This window comes from Schistocerca serialis, chromosome 4 (assembly GCF_023864345.2).
Source record: "Schistocerca serialis cubense isolate TAMUIC-IGC-003099 chromosome 4, iqSchSeri2.2, whole genome shotgun sequence".
In the NCBI taxonomy this organism is placed as follows: domain Eukaryota; kingdom Metazoa; phylum Arthropoda; class Insecta; order Orthoptera; family Acrididae; genus Schistocerca; species Schistocerca serialis.
Genome location: NC_064641.1, coordinates 87,976,576 through 87,999,598, shown reverse-complemented (window position 1 = coordinate 87,999,598; position 23,023 = coordinate 87,976,576). Strand labels below are relative to the sequence as shown.

Genomic DNA, 23,023 nt, shown 5'->3' with positions numbered 1-23,023 from the left:
TTTATCGCTGTCGGCAATTCGTTTATATAGTTCGTCCGTTGCTCCGTGTTATTTCTGTACGCTAGATACTTATCAGTAGGGGCGAAAAGATTATATGGTTTTTTTTGCGGAAACAATCGTTAGTCAAAGAGTATCCAGCAACAGGCAACAGCTTGTCAGGATGACCTACACCTGGGACGCAGGCCAGAGTGAACAGTTTTGACAATGTAAACGGTATTATAGAAAGGGAGGATGAAATGGGAGACATGAACTACGAAAAGAATCTGATGTACACTGATCAGCCTGTAGATTATGATCACCTAACAGCCGAAATGTCCAACTCTGACAGAGATAACAGCGGCTACGCGTCGAGCCGTGGAACTTGTAAGTCCTTGGTAGGTACCCGGAGGAACGTGGCACCCCATCTGCACACACAAGTCAGCTAATTGCCGTAAATTACGGGTGGTAGGCGATGAGCTCTGACGCCAAGTTCAGTCACATCACAGACGTGTTCGATGGAGTTCAGATCTGGCGAGCTGGAAGCCAGCACATCTATTGGAGCTCGCCACTATGTTCCTCGAACCACTACATCACACTCCTGGCCTTCTGACATGGAGGATTACCTACCTGAAATATGCCACTTCCGTCGGGAAAAATGATCACCATTAGGGGGTGTATGTTTGCAGCCAGTGTACGATACTGCTTGCCGTCATGGTACCTTGCACAAGCTCGACTAGACATACTGATGCCCACTTTAATGCCCCCCCAGAGCATAATGGACCCACCGCCAGCTTTTCTCCGTCTCGCTGTATAGGTGTCAAGGAGCTGTTCCCGTGGAAGACGACGGCTTCGCGCCCTCCCATCGACATGATGGAATTTAACAGGCCGCCAAAGCTCTGCCACTGCACCAGCGTCCAGTGCCGATGCTCACGTGTCCATTTCAGTCGTAGTTGTCGATGTCATGGTGTTAACATTGGCACACGCATGTGTCATCGACTGCAGAGGCCTGGCACTAGGAATGTTCGGTGCACTGTGTGTTCAAACACATTTTTACTCTGCCCAGGATTAAAGTCAGATGTCATTTCCGCCGGACTTTGAGACGTGACCTGTTTTACCAGTCTGACCAACCTACGACGACCAACGTCTGTAATGAGAGGTGACCGCCCAACCCCACGACGTCTGGACGTGGTTTCACCTTGATTTCGCCACATGTGGAAGACACTCACCACAACACTTGTCGAACAGCCGACGAGTCGTGCAGTTTCCGAAATGCTCGTGGCGAGCCTCTGGGCCATCACAGTCTACCGAGCGAGGTGGCGCAGTGGTTAGCACACTGGAATCGCATTCGGGAGGACGACGGTTCAATCCCGCGTCCGGCCATCCTGATTTAGGTTTTCCGTGATCTCCCTAAATCGCTCCAGGCAAATGCCGGGATGGTTCCTCTTAAAGGGCACGGCCGACTTCCTTCCCCGTCCTTCCCTAATCCGATGAGACTGATGACCTCGCTGTTTGGTCTCTTCCCCCAAACCAACCAACCAACCATCACAGTCTGGCCTCGATCAGACTCAGATAGATCGCGCGCCTTTCCCATTCTACACATGAATAGCATGCTCACTGATACTAAATGCACCGTGCAGGTGTCAGACTAGCAATCATGCCTCGCCAGGTGAGGCTGCTATCGCCTGGACGGCTTTATATCGATAGTAGATCGATGTTCATAAAGTTCTGTTTGATCAGTGTATTACTGAAAAAACTTAGTCGAAATTAGGTAACTAGTCCATACGACATACCTTACTGAGATTCTTCGGTTAACGTACCATGAGAAAACTATTCCACCTGCTATGCAGTATGTGAGACAAGCGAAACACACTCATACTTCTAGAAAAATGCAATATAGCAATTCGAAAGAGCGCTGGTGGAGACCCTTGCGAATATTGCCAAACTATCAGTTTGGTATATCATGTTGGAAAAACACTGAAACAAATTGAAACTTCCTGGCAGATTAAAACTGTGTGCCCGACCGAGACTCGAACTCGGGACCTTCTGTAAAGGAGAGCTTCTGTAAAGTTTGGAAGGTAGGAGACGAGGTACTGGCAGAAGTAAAGCTGTGAGTACCGGGCGTGAGTCGTGCTTCGGTAGCTCAGTTGGTAGAGCACTTGTCCGCGAAAGGCAAAGGTCCCGAGTTCGAGTCTCGGTCGGGCACACAGTTTTAATCTGCCAGGAAGTTTCATATCAGCGCACACTCCGCTGCAGAGTGAAAATCTCATTCTGGAAACATCCCGCAGGCTGTGGCTAGGCCATGTCTCCACAGTATCCTTTCTTTCAGGAGTGCTAGTTCTGCAGGTTCGCAGGAGAGCTTCTGTAAAGTTTGGAAGGTAGGAGACGAGGTACTGGCAGATTAAAGCTGTGAGGAGGGGGCGTGAGTCGTGCTTGGGATAGCTCAGTTGGTAGAGCACTTGCCCGCGAAAGGCAAAGGTCCCGAGTTCGAGTGTCGGGCGGGCACACAGTTTTAATCTGCCAGGAAGTTTCATATCAGCGCACACTCCGCTGCAGAGTGAAAATCTCATTCTACTGAAACAAATTATTTAAAGAAGAATGGAAAAAAATTGTAAGTCGAACGTATGTTTACATCATTTGTAGACTGAGAGACGTTTGGTAGGGATCAAATACAGGGCTCGAAAGGTTGTCTACGACTTGCACAGCAAGTTATAAGAGTCGGAGCACATGAAAGGGAAATCATACCAGCCTTTGGATTGAAGACCACAACAACTGCAAGACACAGCTACGTTGGGTTCCTTCAAAGCATATGTATAAATCTCAGTGGTATGCTCACCATAATCCCAGATTTACTCAGCTTAACAATGTAACTCTGCGTGTTGCAATATAAGCTTATTACCAAGCTATCTCTAAGGCTGTCAGAAATGATACACACATATTTTGTACGGGTTCAAATGTTTTCTAATTTTCGAAAAATGCCTAGGAACCAGAAATGATCCATCTACTTTATATGTGTTGCTTATTTTTAGTTAACATGTTCCTCAAAACTTAGTACTAAATTTTACTGCATCATTAAATGTTTTAGTTGATTAAAACAAGAAAGCATTAAAGAGGTGCGTTCGCGGAAATACTTAAGTATTACAACCATCAATCAATTCCTTATGTTCAATCTAACAGAGAGTGACAGTATGTGGGAAAAGTAGTCCAAATATCATGTCATGATTGACATGTCTCTGTATCATATTATATACATATCTACTCGTGAAACTAGAAATCCAAATGTCTTCGGCTGTAAATATTGTTGATCCTTCTTTTCTGTATGATCATTAACCTAAAGTTACAGCTGATAATTCATCTTGTATATGTGAACTGGCTCGCATTGCCGTCGTTCAGACTATAATTCGTAATATAAATAAATGAGCCAGCTAGTTCTTGGATCATCGGAAAATATGGGTTAACGCCTCCATTAACAATACAGTATATTTCAGTCAAATGATCGCGTGGCTGTAGAGGTTTCTACAAACCTCTAATATGGGAAATAAGCTGTCAACAAGTTTGTGATACCGTCGTCATTGGTTAAATACGTTGATGAAGTTATTCTCGAGGTACATGAGAGCTTTATTTTCATGGTCCATACGACTATCGAAACGGAAGAAAAACATTGAACACTCTTAGGGAAATCTCGTTTCCTTTGCTGATCCTTTTGTATCCCCGCAGTCGATTTTTCCCCAGTTGTCTTTCTTGTGTGACTCACTCTGTAGACACCATCTGAGCAACTCCTTCTGGATGCCTGTTAGTGGTGTGTCACGCACCATCTTTATGAAGTCTTAAGCTCTGCTGGGAACATTTTCAAAGAGCTGCCTGGATATCTATGGAGGAATAGCACCCCAATATTCCTCAAGCCGAAACCAGAGAAGGTCTAGAGCGAAGTCTAACTCCTCTGGAAAGTTCTAATTCATTCCAAACGTGTTCCAGTTGGTGCAGATCGATACTCTGACCAAGTTAGTTGATTTAAATAATTTTATTGTCCAGTAACCATTGCCTCACAAACGCTGTTTGCTACGCTGATTCAGTCATCGTTTTCGAACTGTTTCTCTACTATACGCAGTTCACAACGCTGTAAAGCGTGTTCATAGACATCCACATTTAGCATTTTGTTTAGCATAATGGAACAACACACAAACTCCAAAAAATATCCCAGATCCCTAACACAGCCTTCTCCGTACTCCGCTGTTGGCACTACACATGACAACAGGTGACGTTCCCCATGCTTTCGTCAAACCTAAGCCTCGCCATCGAATCTCCATGGGGCATAGCGTGATTCGTTACTCCAAGTAACTCGTTATATGTGATCTACTGTTCAGTGTGATCGCTCTTCACACCACCCTAACCATCGCTTAGCATTAACGAGGAAATGTGGGCTTGTTAGATATTCAACGATCATTGTACCCCATTCTTGCAACTCCCTATGCACAGTCATTTCGCTAGCTGGACTGCTAGTAGCACTTTGGGGTTCAAGAAGGAATCCTACTGCTGATTTCATGCCAATTTTTACAGCGACCCTCCACAATGCTCGATGATCCCTATGTGCCAGTACACGAGGTCAACTTGCTCTTGGTTTAGCTGTGATTGTTCCTTTGCGTTTCTACTTCCCAATCATATCACCAACTGTGGGCTGGGAAAGCTGTAAAACGGTTTAAACAGCCCTGAAGTTTTCCATGTGGTTTGGAACCGCGCGACTGCTACGGTCGCAGGTTCGAATCCTGCCTCGGACATGGATGTGTCTGATGTCCTTAGGTTAGTCAGATTTAAGTAGTTCTAAGTTCCAGGGGACTGATGAACTCAGATGTTAAGTCCCATAGTGCTCAGAACCATTTTTTTTTCCATGTGACATTCTATGTGCTCTCCTGATTAATTCATTGCTCTGTTCTTTCTTCTGTAGTGACAACACAATACACCCTGCCTACTTTATACTGACAGTCACCAACCGTAATGGCCGAGCGGTTCTAGGCGCTCCAGTCTGGAACCGCACGAACGTTACGGTCGCAGGTTCGAATCCTGCCTTGGCCATGGATGTGTGTGCTGTCATTATGTTGGTTGTGGTTAAGTAGTTCTAAGTTCTAGGCGACTGATGACCTCAGATGTTGAGTTCCATAGTGCTCAGAGCCATTTGAACCATATACTGCCAGGCTCCCTTTCACGACATCTAGTGGTCAATTTCAAACTAAAAAGACGTGTCCGAATACTTCTTAACATACAGGGTATTTCCGACTTTCATAGTGTTTATCGCATCGTTTGGGGTCCGCCTCTTCCATAAATTGGCCAATTTATTATATTTTAATTAGTGTGGCCGGATGCCCGTCCACAGTGGTTAGCTGAAATAAGGGACTGCGTTTCTGTGCGTAAAGTTTGTTGAGTGTGTTGTTGTATTTTAACTGTTTGTTTGTCGTGTTTTCTGACAGGGAGCATGAGGACGAGCCCAGCGTTTGCCTAAAGGAGCACGGGTAATAGTGTAAAACCAGTACTCTGGTTGGCCACTGTTCCAGGACAGCGGCCGTTAATCCGGCTCTGGATGCAATTTACATTGAAGAGCCAAAGAATCTGGTACGCCTGCGTAATATAGTGTAGGGTCTCTTCGAGCACGCAGAAGTGCCGCAACACGACGTGTCATTAACTCGACTAATGTCTGAAGTAGTGCTGGAGGGAAATGACACCATTAATCCTGCAGGGCTGTCCATAAATCAGAAAGAGTACGAGGAGGTGGAGATCCCTTCTGAACAGCACATTGCAAGGCATCCCAGATATGCTCAATAATGTTCATGTCTGAGGAGTTTGGTGGCAGCGGAAGTGTTTCAACTCAGAAGAGTGTTCTTGGAGCTACTCTGTAGCAACTCTAACTCTGGACGTGTAGGGTGTTGCATTGTGCTCCTGGAATTGGCCAAGTCCGTAGGAATGCACAATAGACATGAATGGATGCAGGTAATCAGATAGGACAGTTACGTACATTTCACCGTATCTAGACGTATCAACGGTCCAATATCACTCCAGCTGCACACGCTCCACACCATTACAGAGCCTCCACCAGCTTGAACGAGCCCCTGCTGACATGCAGGGTCCATGGATTCATGAAGTTGTCTCCATACCCGTAAACGTACATTCACTCGATACAATCTGAAACGAGACTCGGCCGACCAGGCAACATGATTGCAGTTATCAGCAGTACAATGTCAGTGTTGACGCGCCCAGGCGAGGAGTAAAGCTTTTTGTAGTACAGTCATCAAGGTTATACGAGTGAGCCTTCGGTTCCGAAGGCCCATATCAATGCCGTTTCGTTGAATGGGTCGTACGCTTACACTTGTTCATGACTCAGCACTGAAATCTGCAACAATTTGCGGAAGGGTTGCACTTCCGTCACGTTGAACGATTCTCTTCAGTCGTCGTTAATCGCGTTCTTCCAGGACCTTTTTTCAGCCGCAGCGACGTCGGAGATTTGACGTTTTACCGGATTCCTGACATTCATGGTACACTCGTTAAATCGTCGTACGGGAAAATTCCTACATCGTCGCTACCTCGGAAATGCTGTGTCCCATCACTCGTGCGCTGACTATAGCACCACGTTCAAACTCACTCAAATCTCGATAACCTGCCATTGTAGCAGCAGTAACCGATCTAACAACTGCGCTAGACATTTGTCTCATATAGGCGTTGCCGACAGCAACGTCTTATTCTGCCTCTTTACATATCTCTGTATTTGAATATGTATGCCTATACCAGTTTTTTTGGCGCTTCAGTGTAGATCTGGCTCACATCAACTCATCGCAAACCACCATGCCGTGAGGTATGTTCCTTTCTTTTCTTTTGATTTTCATTTCCCTTTACAGACCACTATTAGCTCGCCAAAATCGTCTTCGTATGCGGTTGCTTCTTCCGTCACGGAAACTATTTTGATCGAAGACAATGTTTGAGATTGTGGATTCTTGGTCCATACAACTTTTTTGAAGAGAAGTGAAAGCTGAATCTTCTTTTTGTAAACGATAGAACATTTTATTCTTCGACTTTGAAACGGATTAAGTGAAACTACTTCTTCTCCAATGGCACACACAACAAGTGACTATGGATTGAATTCCTGATTGTACTCATCTTTTTGTAATTTAATAGCCTATCTCTGTTTGAGCAAACATTAGGCTTTTTTCCATAAACATAATTTGGATAGCAAGTTGCTAACAAACATGCTTGCATCTTCAGAAGGCCAACTATCATCGCTATGTCTTTTCGAAGCCAATAAGTTTCTTCTCCACTGTGGTATCGTCCTGAGATCGTGATGCCACACCGAAGCCGGCAACGCGAATCAATACCGTAGACATTAGTGAGGCCTCGCTGCAATCCGCAGCAGTGAATTGGAGGTGCTCCTGGAGACCACGCTTTCCCTCTCAGCAGAGCAGCTCCTCAGACTGGAGGTCAGTTCAGTGTCGATCATGTAAGAGCTCAGTCCAGTTTGTGACCTCAATTTCAGTAGTCAACAACATCGTGAAGGAACAGTGATCATAAATTTTCAGGTGAACATACACTTCAGTTAAAGTTGTCTACATCTACATCTACATCTCTACATTTATACTCCGCAAGCCACCCAGCGGTGTGTGGCGGAGGGCACTTTACGTGCCACTGTCATTACCTCCCTTTCCCGTTCCAGCCGCGTATGGTTCGCGGGAAGAACGACTGCCGGAAAGCCTCCGTGCGCACTCGAATCTCTCTAATTTTACATTCGTGATCTCCTCGGGAGGTATAAGTAGGGGGAAGAAATATATTCGATACCTCATCCAGAAACGCACCCTCTCGAAACCTGGACTGCAAGCTACACCGCGATGCAGAGTGCCTCTCTTGCAGAGTCTGTCACTTGAGTTTGCTAAACATCTCCTTAACGCTATCACGCTTACCAAATAACCCTGTGACGAAACGCGCCGCTCTTCTTTGGATCTTCTCTATCTCCTCTGTCAACCCGACCTGGTACGAATCCCACACTGATGAGCAATACTCAAGTATAGGTCGAACGAGTGTTTTGTAAGCCACCTCCTTTGTTGATGGACTACATTTTATAAGGACTCTCTCAATGAATCTCAACCTGGTACCCGCCTTACCAACAATTAATTTTATATGATCATTCCACTTCAAATCGTTCCGCACGCATACTCCCAAATATTTTACAGAAGTAACTGATAGCAGTGTTTGTTCCGGTATCATATAATCATACAATAAAGGATCCTCCTTTCTATGTATTCGCAATACATTACATTTGTCTATGTTAAGGGTCAGTTGCCACTCCCTGCACCAAGTGTCTATCCGCTGCACATCTTCCTGCATTTCGCTGCAATTTTCTAATGCTGCAACTTCTCTGTATACTACAGCATCAGGTATGTTGTAATTCAGAAGAACAGCTGTTAGTGTATGCATCAAATAATGCTTTCATAGTCAATCACTGATGTAAATATTCTACGCTCGCTGTGACAAAGAACTGTCTCAAGTTAAGTAACTCTTTTTATTTATCCACACAATAAAGTGAACTAATATTTCATCTGTAGTAGTCAAAAATGGACGAGTTCCCAGGTCACGCAAAGAACCCACAGTTGTGCCTGGACACTTGTCGTTTCGCCTATTCATAACTTCCATAAAGCTTACAGAATAATCTTGAGACTTAATAATCGTCTTTCAGAGCTGGGATCTTCTTCAATGCCTAATTTGTCTGGAAATTTTTCAGGCGATTAGAACATCATTCTTGTATTAAAGCTCGATGTAGGTAAATATGGAGTTTGTTTCTGTACTTATCCACAAATTTTTTCTTCAGCATAGAATTTTTGAGGAGGATATAATCTAGGAGTAGTATATCAACGTGTCCTTGCCGTATAAATAATATAAATGATATTTTTTTTAATATCTTAAGTCATGAAAGCTGATAAATTTTGACGTAAGCAGCGCTACGCCATGGCACTGTGAAATCATAGTCTGTCTCTGGTACAGCGCAGTTCATAGCCATGTACCGTAAGGTAAATTTTATTATTTTTACTGGCATTCGCGTAGTTAAGCCACTTGTCCGAATTGTTAATATGAATTTGTTTCAATCTTTTTGTAATTCGTCAGCACCAGTTGACCCAGATTTGTAATATTCAATTTTTCATATAATGGAGTGCAGATCTTTATCGATAATGTAAAGGATTTTCAGAATATAATTTTTACCAGTCTACAAAAAAGGAAGGAATAATTTTGCCTTGAGTCATTACCAGTCCGGATCCAGTCATTCATGAAAATTTAAATATTTCAGAAATTTGCTCAGATCATAGTCATATGTTCTTTAGTAATCAGACGACCAGCTGTGCAGCTGTGTCAGTAAGCAAAGTCACATTTTTTAATAATTCAGATTTCAGACAAATTTTGTCCAGTATTATTAGATAGACCAGAATTGCACTAAGCTCACTAATCTGTGCCATTCACGAGCAGATATAGAGACAGCGTTATCCGGCGACACCATCAAGAGGTAAGAATTTTTCAGTTTATTCAGATTGATTTCACAGGGCCATGGCGAAGCGCTGCTTACGTCAAAATTTATCGGTTTTCATGGCTTAAGATATTAAAAAAAAATTATCATTTTTATTATTTTAATGGCTATGAACTGCACTTTACCAGTGACAGACTACGACTGTCCTGAGCGACTGCAACAATTGCCGAGACTGCTCTGATCTGCGACTCTATTGCAGCAAAGATATTTTCTGTCGCAGGCAGCACGTGACCAATACATCGACATTACATTTGTTCAAGCAGTGTGGTTGGACCCCTTACATCCATTTAGTCGACAATAAATAACCTTGAATCGGTACTGGATGTCAATAAGGTGTGAGAGTAAAGTGAATAACACAGTTTAGTACTTGCAGCAGTCGTCATGTGAGTTTATTTACGAAGTCTAAGTTACAGGGTTTGTACATATCGGTGAGCCGCACACGCGGGAGGCAGTCCAGTGGTCGCTTCAGCCGAAGAGGGCCGCCTTGGCCTGCAGGTGCGCCACGGCGTCGGCGATCTTGCCGGCGGCCACGGCAGGGGTGTCCAGCGGCACGCCCTGCGCCGTCAGCAGAGTGCCGTCGGGCGCCACCTGGGCGGCGCCGGCCACGCCCAGGCCCAGGCCGAGCAGCCCGGGGGCGTACACCGCGGGGGCCGCGGGGGCGGCGGCGGAGGCGGCGGCCGCCTGCGCTTGCGCCGCCGCGTGCGCCGCCTTCGCTGCGGCCACCTGCGGAAAACGCCACAGTCCCAGTCTCAGCAAACCGCTGAACACAAATGAAGCTGTAATTTTTTTTTAATACGGTAGCCCATCATTCAGTTCATTCTACTGTACACAAAAGTACGACGCATCACGAAGCCATTGTCCGAATGGAACTGAAAGCGGTAGATGTGATGTACGTGTACAAACAAGCAGATGATTACAGTTTCACAAAAATTGAATGATTTACTCGTGAGAAAGAGCTTCACAAACTGAGAAGTCTATAACGCGTTGGTCCACTTCTGGCCCTGGCTCAGCTATTCGGCTTGGCATTGATTGGCAGAGTTGTTGGATGTCGTCCTGAGGCACATGGTGCAAAATTCTATCCAATTGGGACGTTAGATCGTCGAAATCCTGAGTTGGTTGGAGGGCCATGCCAATAATGCGCCAAACGTTGTGAACTGGGGCAAATCCCGTCGACTTTCCTGGCCAAGGTAGCGTTCAAAGGACAAACAGAATCAGTAGAAACTGTCATCGTGTGGTGGCTAGCATTATCTTGCTGAAATGTGAGCCCAGGATGGCTTGCCTTGAAGAATAACAAAACGGGGCGTAGAATATCGTCGACGTACCACTGTGCTGAAGGGTACCGAGTATGAGAACAAAAGGGGTCATGCTATGAAAAGAAGGGCCACCCAGACTACTCCTTGTTATTGGGGTTGGGGTTGTTTTGGGGGAAGTGACCAAACTGCGACGCCATCGGTCTCATCGGTTTAGGGAAGGACGGGGAAGGAAGTCGGCCGTGCCCTTTCGAAGGAACCATCCTGGCATGTGCCTGGAGCGATTCAGAGAAATCATGGAAAACCTAAAGCAGGATGGCCGGAGGCGGGATTGAACCGTCGTCCTCCCGAATGCGAGTCCATTGTGCTAGCCACTGTGCCACCTCGCTCGGTCCTTGTTATTGGATCACATGGTGGGCGACATTGAGGTTGGTATCCTACCGATGTCAGGAGCGTCTCTACACACGTCTTTGGCCTGGAATCTCATTGACTAGAGTGTAGTTGAGTTATGTGACGAGTTGCACTTTGAAATGAGCCCCGACGACCAGTGAAGACGCCCCAGGTAGCTATGGGACATAAACCTGATGGCCGCTCGCCATTCGTCAAGACCACCACATCGTGAGGTACCAGAACGACTTTCGCCTGTAACATTCGACTCGGACATTCCTACACTAGGGTCCCTTACCCTTATTCATACACCTCTGAAAGTTTGTAATATATATATATATATATATATATATATATATATATATATATATATATATATATAACTTTTGAACGCTATTAAGGTAAATACATTGTTTGTTCTCTATCAAAATCTTCCATTTGCTAACTGTGCCTATGAGTAGTTAGTGCGTTCAGTAGTTAGAATCTTTTATTTAGCTGGTAGTATTGGCGCTCGCTGTATTGCAGTAGTTAGAGTAACGAAGATTTTTGTGAGGTAAGTTATTCATGAGAGGTATAGGTTATTGTTAGTCAGGGCCATTCTTTTGTAGGGATTACTGAGAGTCAGATCGCGTTGCGCTAAAAATATCTTGTGTCAGTTTAGTGATGATCAGAATAAGTAAAGACAGAACTGTTTGAGTACGTTCAGTTTTGTCCAACCGTATGAAAATCATATAACGTAGAGGTTTTACAGCACTGTCATTCATCGTTTTTTTTCTAAGGGGACGTTTCAAAGGGACACGGAGAAGAACGACATGTGTTAACACATCAGGGAATAGCTTCCATGGTATCATTGGGAGTCCTGGACGATAAAAACCGTAGGGAAAGACAGACATTGGACTGTATCCAACAAATAAGAGAAGACGTAGACTGCAAGTGCTATCAGGAATTTGTGGCCGGGCACATCAAACCAGTCAAAAGAAAAAAGCTCCCCAAATCAAATCACAGTGGTTAGCACACTGGACTCACATTCCGGAGGACGACGGTTCAATCCCGTGCCCGGCCATCCTGATTTAGGTTTCCTGTGATTTCCCTAAATCACTCCAGGTAAATGCTGGGTTGGTTCCTTTGAAAGGGCACGGCCGACTTGCTTCCCTGAACTTCCCTAATCCAATGAGACCGATGAGATAGCTGTTTGGTCTCTTCCCCCAAACAACCCAACCTAAACCAACCCAACCCAAATCAAGTGGAAGCCGGCCGCCGTGGCCGAGCGCTTCCAGGCGCTTAAGTCCGGAACAGCGCTGCTTCTACGGTCGCAGGTTCGAATCGCGCCTCGGGCATGAATGTGTGGGATGTTCTTAGGTTAGTTAGGTTTAAGTAGTTCTACGTCTACGTCAGAAACCAGATGGCAGTTATAAGAGTCGAGGGACGTGAAAGGGAAGCAGTGGTTGGGAAGTAAGTGAGACAGGGTTGTAGCCTCTCCCCGATGTTATTCAGTCTGTATATTGAGCAAGCAGTAAAGGAAACAAAAGAAAAGTTCGGAGTAGGTATTAAAATCCATGGAGAAGAAAGGAAAACTTTGAGGTTCGCTGATGACGTTGTAATTCTGCCAGAGACAGCAAAGGACTTGGAAGAACAGTTGAACGGAATAGACAGTGTCTTGAAAGGAGAATATAAGATGAACATCTACAAAAGCAAGGCCGGCCGCGGTGGCCGTGCGGTTCTAGGCACTTCAGTCCGGAACCGCGTGACTGCTACGGTCGCAGGTTCGAATCTTGCCTCGGGCATGGATGTGTGGGATGTTCTTAGGTTAGTTAGGTTTAAGTAGTTCTATGTCTACGTCAGAAACCAGATGGCAGTTATAAGAGTCGAGGGACGGGAAAGGGAAGCAGTGGTTGGGAAGCGAGTGAGACAGGGTTGTAGTCTCTCCCCGATGTTATTCAGTCTGTATATTGAGCAAGCAGTAAAGGAAACAAAAGAAAAGTTCGGAGTAGGTACTAAAATCCATGGAGAAGAAAGGAAAACTTTGAGGTTCGCTGATGACGTTGTAATTCTGCCAGAGACAGCAAAGGACTTGGAAGAACAGTTGAACGGAATAGACAGTGTCTTGAAAGGAGAATATAAGATGAACATCTACAAAAGCAAGGCCAGCCGCGGTGGCCGTGCGGTTCTAGGCACTTCTGTCCGGAACCGCGTGACTGCTACGGTCGTAGGTTCGAATCCTGCCTCGGGCATGTATGTATGTGATGTCCTTAGGTTAGTTAGGTTTAAGTAGTTCTAAGTTCTAGGAGAGTCCCACAGTGCTCAGAGCCATTTGAACCATTTTATGAACAAAAACAAAACGAGGATAATGGAATGTAGTCGAATTAAGTCGGGTGATGATGAGGGAATTAGATTAGGAAATGAGACACTTACAGTAGAAAACGAGTTTTGTTATTTGGAGAGCAAAATAACTGATGATGGTCGAAGTAGAGGGGATATAAAATATAGATTGGCAATGGCAAGAAAAGCGTTTCTGAAGAAGAGAATTTTGTTAGCATCGAGTATAGATTTAAGTGTCAGGAAGTCGTTTCTGAAAGTATTTGTATGGAGTGTAGCCATGTATGGAAGTGAAACATGGCCGATAAATAGATTGGACTAGAAGAGAATAGAAGCTTTACAGATGTGGTGCTACAGAAGAATGCTTAAGATTAGATGGGTAGATCATAACTAATGAGGAGGTATTGAATAGAATTGGGGAGAAGAGGAGTTTGTGGAACAACTTGACAAGAAGAAGGGACCGGTTGGTAGGACATGTTCTGAGGCATCAAGGGATCACAAATTTAGCATTGGAGGGCAGTGTGGGGGGTACAAATCGTAGAGGGAGACCAAGAGATGAATACACTAAGCAGATTCAGAAGAATGTAGGTTGCAGTAAGTACTGGGAGATGAAGAAGCTTGCACAGGATAGAGTAGCATGGAGAGCTGGATCAAACCAGTCTCGGGACTGAAGACCACAAAAACAACACGTCTAGGGGACTGATAACCTCAGATGTTAAACCCCATAAAGCCATTTGAACCATTTTGAACCCAAATGAAGTGGACCATGTGGGCCATGTCAAACTAGTCAGGAAACTGATGACTCAAGAAAGCAAAAGCAAGTAAATAAAATAAGTCAGTTGCATTTCAACTTCCCCAGAAAGCGATGTGGCAAATAGTCCTCGAAAAAGAAAATAAACATCACCTCTGTGTTAGTTTTGGTTTCTGTTTAACTGGAGACGGGAGCGATTGACTCACCTCAGGGGTGTCCAGGGGAACGCCACCAGGTCCAATGACGATGTTGGCCGGTCCGTAGGCTGCGAGGCCAGCGCCGGGTGCAGCGGCGGCTGACGCCGGAACTACGGGGACTCCCTGGGCGTTGCGCGCCGCCTCGGCAGCCTGGATGGCCAGGATGCGCGACTTGGCGGCCGCAACCTCCGGCGTGTCAGCAGGGAGCCCCGCGGCGGACACGGCGCCGGGGACGCCGTAGGGCAGGCCGTAGGGCAGCCCCAGACCCAGGTAGCCGGGCCTGGCCGCGGCGTAGCCCACCACAGCGCACACTAGCACCTGCAACACGGCGCGTACTGGGAGTCTGGCCAAGGCCTTAGTGGTTCAGTTGGGATGTTCAAGCACTGCGCTACTAACGAGGTTGAGATGTCGTTGAGGTCAAACTGGTCTGATACAACTCTTCGCGCTAGTCTGTCCTACAGATTCTTCTTTGTATATGCATAACCATTGTAAACGACTTCCAACTGAGACTGTCTACTGTAGTCATCTCCATATGCAATTTTTACCGCTAATATTTCCAAATTAGCTTCTCCTTGGCTCACCATATCCCTTTGTAACATACAATTCCGTAGCCTCGTCCTTTTAGTTTTTGTTGACGCTAGAGTTGGTTTCCAAGAGACGATTGAAGGAGGGCTTACTCAAGCACAGAAATAATGCATTGGGCCTTAAGTAATTCTTAGTGGTGGTTGTGGTCGGTGCCTATCAAGATGGCATAAGGGCCAGTTATGTTAGTTGTTTTCCAACACCGCCTGTATATTGTTGTTGTTGTGGTCTTCAGTCCTGAGACTGGTTTGATGCAGCTCTCCATGCTACCCTATCCTGTGCAAGCTTCTTCATCTCCTAGTACTTCCTGCAACCTACATCCCTCTGACTCTGCTTAGTGTATTCATCTCTTGGTCTCCCTCTACGATTTTTACCCTCCACGCTGTCCTCCAATACTAAATTGGTGATCCCTTGATGCCTCAGAACATGTCCTATCAAGCGATCCCTTCTTCTAGTCAAGTTGTGCCACAAACTCCTCTTCTCCCCAATCCTATTCAATACCTCCTCATTAGTTATGCGACTGATGACATCAGATGTTAAGTCCTATAGTGCTCTGATCCATTTGAACCTAAGAATGTTAATAATTAGGTAAATGCAAAGACGGGTTGAGTTAAACAATACAAACAAAATTGAATGAACATGGATTCGAGAAGAAATTCATAATAAATTTGAAATGAAAGATTATGTAACTCGTAAACTATACTTCCCGCAGTTGACACTCAGTAGGGAGCTAATGTATTTGATATCCCATATAGGGTGGACTCATTATAGCGTATGAAGAAAAGATTAAGCGCAAAAATGATCTAACAGCATTAGTGGCCGGGAGCCCCGATCCGGAATTTTTCGGTTGCTTGGTGCAATGCCTGTTAGACACCACTTCGGCAACTGGGGAGTCTTTCGAGTGAAGATGAGATAACATGAGGAGCACAACACAAATACCCAATCTCCTAGCGAAGATAACCACCGAACCGAGCCGGAATCGAATATGGGATTTCACCATCAACAGCCAACGGCGCTAGCCACTAGAGCAAGAGAGGCAGACGGGACGCGGGTCCCACGAGAATTACGGGGCCTACAGCAAACTTGTGACGTCACACAAATCAGCATGTCCGCCACACTTTGCGAACGCTCGGCTCCGAGAAATACTCAAGGCAAATCAATATGTCGATCAAAAGGCACGCACTAAAGGTCTTAGCTTTGCCGTGTGCTACAGAGAGCTTGCGTGGATATAAACGCGCAGCCAAGAATTATTAAACTCGTCTGAAATAAAACTTCCTGGCAGATTGAAACTGTGTGGCGGACGAAGACTCGAACTCGGGACCTTTGCCTTTCGCGGGCAAGTGCTCTATCGTCTTTAGGTCCACGGACGAGGGCTACGGTTACCCATCCGTTACCTTGCTGCGGGGTATCACTGTTGCTACCAGTACAGTTGAGAATTCCACCACAGAACGTTGATGGACCACGCAGGAACGACTTGCACACCTACATAGTTGGAGGTAGAGCACTTGTCCGCGAAAGGCAAAGATTCCGAGTTCGAGTCTCAGTCCGGCACACAGTTTTAATCTGCCAGGAAGTTTCGTATCAGCGCACACTCCGCTGCAGAGTGAAAATCTCATTCGTCTGAAATAGTTATTCACTACCCTGAGGAGACGGCTGCTGGCACTCGTAAGACATGCTGTGTTGCGTGCTATGACGTACGCTCCAAAGGCTTTCTCGTCAGCCTCGGACGGGACTTAAGTGACTTTTCCTTGCTAAGTGGATGTTGTGGTCTTCAGTCCTGAGACTGGTTTGATGCTGCTCTCCATGCTGTTCTATCCTATGCAAGCTTCTTCATCTCCCAGTACCTACTGCAACCTACATCCTTCTGAATCTGCTTAGTGCATTCATCTCTTGGTCTCCCTCGACGATTTTTACCCTCCACGGTGCCCTCCAGTACTAAATTGGTGATCCCTCGATGTCTCAGAACATGTCCTACCAACCGATCCCTTCTTCTAGTCAAGTTGTGCCACAGCTCCTCTTCTCCCCAATTCTATTCAATACCTTCTCATAAGTTATGTGACCTACCCATCTAATCTTCAGCATTCTTCTGTGGCACCACATTTCGAAAGCTTCTATTCTGTTCTTGTCTAAACTATTTATCGTCCATGTTTCACTTCCATACATGGCTACACTCCATACAAAGACTTTCAGAAACGACTTCCTGACATTTAAATCTATACTCGATGTTAACAAATTTTTCTTCTTCAGAAACGCTTTCTTTGCCATTGCCAGTCTACATTTTATATCCTCTCTACTTCGACCATCATCAGTTATTTTGCTCCCCAAATAGCAAAACTCCTTTACTACTTTAAGTGTCTCATTGCCTAATGTAATTCCCTCAGCATCACCCGACTTAATTCGACTACTTTCCATTATCCTTGTTTTGCTTTTGTTGATGTTCATCTTATACTCTTCTTCCAAGACACTGTCCATTCCGTTCAACTGCTTGTACAAGTCCTTTGCTGTCTCTGACAGAATTACAATGTCATCGGCGAACCTCAAGGTTTTTCTTTGTCCTCCATGGATTTTAATACCTACTCCGAACTTTTCTTTTGTTTCCTTCAGTGCTTGCTCAATGTACAGATTGAATAACATCGGGGATAGGCTACAGCCCTGTCTCACTCCCTTCCGAACCACTGCTTCCCTTTCATGTCCCTCGACCCTTATAACTGCCATCTGCTTTCTGTACAAATTTTAAATAGCCTTTCGCTCCCTGTATTTTACCCCTGCCACCTTTAGAATTTGAAAGAGAGTATTCCAGTCAACATTGTCAAAAGCTTTCTCTAAGTCTACAAATGCTAGAAACGTAGGTTTGCCTTTCCTTAATCTTTCTTCTAAGATAAGTGGTAGGGTCAGTATTGCCTCACGTGTTCCAATATTTCTACGGAATCGAAACTGATCTTCCCCGATGTGGGTTTCTACCAGTTATTCCATTCGTCTGTAAAGAATTCGCGTTAGTATTTTGCAGCCGTGACTTATTAAACTGATAGTTCGGTTATTTTCACATCTGTCAACACCTGCTAAGTGGATAACTGAACTTAAAGTAAAGAGAGCCGCGTGTAGGGCCGTGGCGAGGCACTCACCAGGACCTTCATGTCAGCAGCGGCGGCGGCGGTGGTGGATGTGCTGATGAACTGTGCCCGTCTGCCGGCAGCGGCCCGCCGCAGAGCTTATATACGGAGGGACGCGGATGGCCGGAGGACGCGCCGCGCCGCGACACTCGCAGGGCGGAGCAGACCCGGCGGCCTTCCTGGCTCCTCCCTGTCCCGGCCTGGCATTGCACCAGCCGTCGGCCGCGGTCCTCTGCCAGCTACGCGGCCTCCCCACGCCCTCATCTCGAGTCTAGCGCAATCGAGGCCTCCGTCTTCATGCCGGAACGATGACTCGCCCTCACACCGACTCTCAGGTGTCTTCGGACCCGCTGAAAGATGCCGGAAACCACTGACGCCACCGTAATGGACGAAACACTGAACATGTCCACCTAAGCTCTCCTGCGAACGTTGCAGAACTGGCACTCCTGAAAGAAAGGATACTGCGGAGACATGACTTGCCTGCGAAAGGAAAAGGTCCCGAGTTCGAGTCTCGTTCCGGCACACAGTTTTAATCTGCCAGGAAGTTTCATATCAGCGCACACTCCGCTGCAGAGTGAAAATCTCATTCTGGAAACATCCCCCAGGCTGTGGCTAAGCCATGTCTCCGCAATATCCTTTCTTTCAGGAGTGCTAGTTCTGCAAGGTTCGCAGGAGAGCTTCTGTAAAGTTTGGAAGGTAGGAGACGAGATACTGGCAGAATTAAAGCTGTGAGGACCGGGCGTGAGTCGTGCCTGGGTAGCTCAGATGATAGAGCACTTGCCCGCGAAAGGCAAAGGTCCCGAGTTCGAGTCTCGGTCGGGCACACAGTTTTAATCTGCCAGGAAGTTTCATATCACCGCACACTCCGCTGCAGAGTGAAAATCTCATTATGAAGATAATTGTTTAACGAGTTATGTACTGGGATTTAGTCTGGGAACATTTCGAAGAAATATGGATATGGACAAAGGGGATTTTTGTAGAATAGATTTGTAAAGTAAGTTTATGGTAAAGGGAAAGTTTATTCAGGTATAAATAACAATAGTAAATAACTTTATGCATAAACAAAACTTTAACAGATTACATAATTACGTCGGTAAAAAGTGCAGTCGCTAGGTTTACTATTTTGCGATTGGTTATTGATGAAAAGCGCGAACTGACGCGGGAGAATGTTGTTTTACTATTGGCTGTTGAGTGAACTGACCAACGGTAAAGCAATACTCTTCGCGTGCCTTTCTCTGCTGGTAGAGAAGACTTAAGAGTATTCTAGGGAGGAGTCGGTGCCTAGCCATGAAACAGTTTCGACGTGTGTAGTAGTAGTTCCGATGGAAATGATAAGATGCCAGATCTAGCAGTGTTTCATACATCAAAAGTGTTAAAGTGTTGTAAAGTGACGGCATAATTATTCCGCTGGGTGTGTAGAAATTTCGGAATATTTAGGTGAATTTTGTGACGAGAAAAGACATACATTCCGCGTGGCGTATTGAGCAGGGCGGTGGGTAAAAACTGTGACTGCATTAGGTACCGACAGACTTAATATTTGGCGAGCATTATCAACCAAAAACAATACGTATTTTTGTAGCTATTACGTTTTCGGAAAATGCAACACCATAAACTTGCTAATGTGAGTGAAAAGGATAGTGAGTGACTGCGTTAAGACTAGCACGGGCTTGGCAGTGATACTTGTTCACCTAAGTTTCAGAATATATTAATTAAGGACAAACTTTCAAACCATTCATTTCGTGTGAAAACTTTCTCCTGAAACGTAGATTTAGTGGCTTTAACTGCAGCCTGGTTCACGTCGAAGTACAGTAGGTTTCGCTCGGCTTCCCTACTGATGATCTCCTGAGACAATGTTCACAAGTAGGTGCAGGTTCGTTACAAAGGGACAGAGGGAACCGCGCCGCCGCACTGGTAAACAAAGAAAACCCTGCACCACAGGACCGCAACATGCGGCTGCAGGAGGCAGAACAAAATGGCGCAGGACATCAATAAAGTGGTGCATCTTGCAGTAGTAAGTTTTCTGCATTTGAAGGGGAGCAATGCTGCAACAATCCACTTTGCCACTCTGAGCTTGTGGGAGGGTGCGGCAACAGTGCACCCTCGCATGACACTGTCGACAGGTGGCGTAGACGTTTCCACTATTGTCAAACAAGTCTGGAGGGCGAAGATCTTAGTGGTAGGTTTTCTCTCTGAGTAGACATGGGTCGTTCGCGGACTAACGGGTCCAAAGGAACGGTTCACCAAGATGAACGGAACGAGCGAGGAACGAATTCTAAGGAACGGTCTTTCATGGTTCACTTCGGTCACGGCTTTCTACTTCTAGTTCCCGGGAACGGGAAACGGTCGGTCTCGTTCTGTCGGCCGGTCTCGTTCCAGGCTCGGTCCCGTTCCCGTCTGTCTCGGTCTCGGTCTCGGTCTCGCTCGGCCGGACTCGTCCTTCTTCGCGTGGGCAGTCGTCGCAGTTCCACAACCGGCTGCTCATAGCTAGTTCAGTATCGAGTTGTTCGTTTCATTCGCTGCGCACGCCCATTCTAGATGTGTTTCAAACCTTTCCTGAACTCTGAACTTCTGGTTCTTTTCGTATTCCATTCAGCGTCCGCGACCGGTAATTAAAATATATTTTATAATTAAGTAAATTACATAAAAATTACGTGGTATTTAATACATATATCTTTTCAGGTAACAAAACGGCCTATCAGGGTAATTCTCTATTTCGATAAACAGCAGATGAAATACTTGTAAAAAGGCAAGATTTTTTTTGTTATTACACATGCAAAGGAAGTCAGACGGCACACACGAGTGTGCCATTTTCCGTCTTTTTTTTATCCAAGGTAAAAGGGCATATTCATTGTTATGGAAGGCAGACCGGCTTGCAACCGAATGAAGCCTGCGCTCCATAATCGAGTGTATGGTGTCACATTTTGTAAAGAGAATATGATAAGTCCTACAAGATTATTTCAGTGGTACAGGGTGGCTCACGAAAAGTCGGCCCCGAGTACTAGACTGCTCATTATCACTTACCAATCGTCATCTGTTGTTTCAAAGTTGTTTGCATTAGCTTATTTGTTATTTCTTCACTGCCTAATTATTACATGTTTATCTATCCTGCCCGTGGCGGTCAACAAATCGTGCGTAATTGGCGAGCAGTCTGTACTTGGGGCCGGTTTTTTGTGCGCCACCTTAGATTATTTCACTGCGATCAGCCACATAACGCTACAGTTGGCTAAACGAGAGGTTTTGCACACTCACGAAAATTACAAGAGTGTGAGAATTTGCTATGAATAGAAACTCTGTACTGCAGGTGGGAGGGAAGTGCCCCCTTTTGGCGCCTTCCATCTTCAGTCACTTATGCTACTGATTTTCAATTTTGCATTAGAACCATATACAAGCACAAGTGAACGGTGAACGACTAAAAAGGAATGGTTCCCAAAAAAAGAGTGATCACCAGTGAACTAGTTCCCAAGGATGAACGAGTTTGCCAATCTCTGTCTCTGACAAGTACCGGGAGTGCAAACAAAATTAGGACCTGTTGCTCGAAGACTGGCGTATCATAACAGGGTGAAAGCAGAAAAAAATGAAAGCCAGTCATGAATCAGTTTTGAACATCTTGCAGCACATTTTGAACACAACAGAGGACACTTACAGCTAGTTGTCACGACTGTTTAGATCATTTAATTATTCCACCTTGAGAAACAGAGAAGCTAGTCGTAAATTACAGATAGTATGGTCACGTGTCGGACAGGAACACTGTAGAGACCCCAGAGTCTGTATGTTTCGTACTTGATAGACCTCTTACTTTCAAGAAGTACTACATGAACTGCAAGTCAAAACTTTCCACCAAGAACAAACTTGTACGGAAACTGGCTGTATTACAGTAGTCAAACTGAAACTTTACGAACCCCTGCTGTGGCACTATGCTATTCTGCGTCAGAGTATGCTTGTTATTTTTGGTATAATTCAACTCATGCCAAACAGGTGGGTTGGAGGTTGGGTTTATTTGTGGGGAAGAGACCAAACAGCGAGGTCATCGGTCTCATCGGATTAGGAAAGGATGGGAAAGGAAGTCGGCCGTGCCCTGTCAAAGGAACCGTCCCGTCATTTGCCTGAAGCGATTTAGGTTGGTTCAAATGGCTCTGAGCACTATGGGACTTAACATCTATGGTCATCAGTCCCCTAGAACTTAGAACTACTTAAACCTAACTAACCTAAGGACATCGCACAACACCCAGTCATCACGAGGCAGAGAAAATCCCTGACCCCGCCGGGAATCGAACCCGGGGACCCGGGAGCGATTTCAGGAAATCACGGAAAACCTAAATCAGGATGGTCGGATGCCGGATTGAACCGTCGTCCTCTCGAATGCGCGTCTAGTGTGCTATCCACTGCGCTACCTCGCTCGGTCAAAAAGGCGGACTTAGCTCTCAGTGACACCTGTATAGCTCTAACAGATTGCTGGAAATCCACTCCAGTCGAATGGCTTTACCAGCTCTCCTGTTCGAAGAGAAACAGTTGCGAATTAGGAAAGAAATAATGTGGAGCAGGAGTGAACGTATCTTCTGTATGGGCACGAATTAGACCAGCAAAGACTGAAGTCGAGGACAGGTTTCCTGAGAATATAAGCGGCACTTAAAACCACTGCTGAAAAAGCTAGGTTGCATCTATAGGCGGTCACGACCCAACTTCCCTCTGGCTGGAAAAGAGTTTCAGAAACCCCTAGCTCTTTTGGGAAATGGACGTCTTGGGAGTCCCTGAATAGACTACTATCTAGAACTGGCGTATTAAACATTAAATTTGGCAAGACTGTACTACACAGGTCATCGGTCTCATCGGATTAGGGATGATGGGAAAGGAAGTCGGCCGTGCCCTGTCAAAGGAACCACCCCGACATTTGCCTGAAGCGATTTAGG

The 23,023-nt window shown here is 45.6% G+C and overlaps 1 protein-coding gene across 1 annotated transcript; it reads right to left on the bottom strand.

Annotated features, from left to right (window-relative positions):
• Nucleotides 1-9,882: 9,882 nt before the first annotated feature.
• On the bottom strand, nt 9,883-18,253 carry LOC126475386 (cuticle protein 18.7-like). The gene is made up of 3 exons (XM_050103211.1): nt 18,129-18,253; nt 14,434-14,742; nt 9,883-10,246 (listed from the first exon to the last, which is right to left on the bottom strand). The coding sequence occupies exons 1-3, from the start codon at nt 18,138-18,140 to the stop codon at nt 9,989-9,991; spliced, it is 579 nt and encodes a 192-aa protein (XP_049959168.1). The 5' UTR covers nt 18,141-18,253; the 3' UTR covers nt 9,883-9,988.
• Nucleotides 18,254-23,023: the final 4,770 nt, after the last annotated feature.

What these genes read in the sequence shown, in the direction of transcription:
- LOC126475386 (XM_050103211.1), bottom strand. An exon ending in TTCCCCTGGACACCCCTGAG is followed by an intron (nt 10,247 to 14,433) that starts GTGAGTCAATCG and finishes CGTTTTCCGCAG; the next exon opens with GTGGCCGCAGCGAAGGCGGC.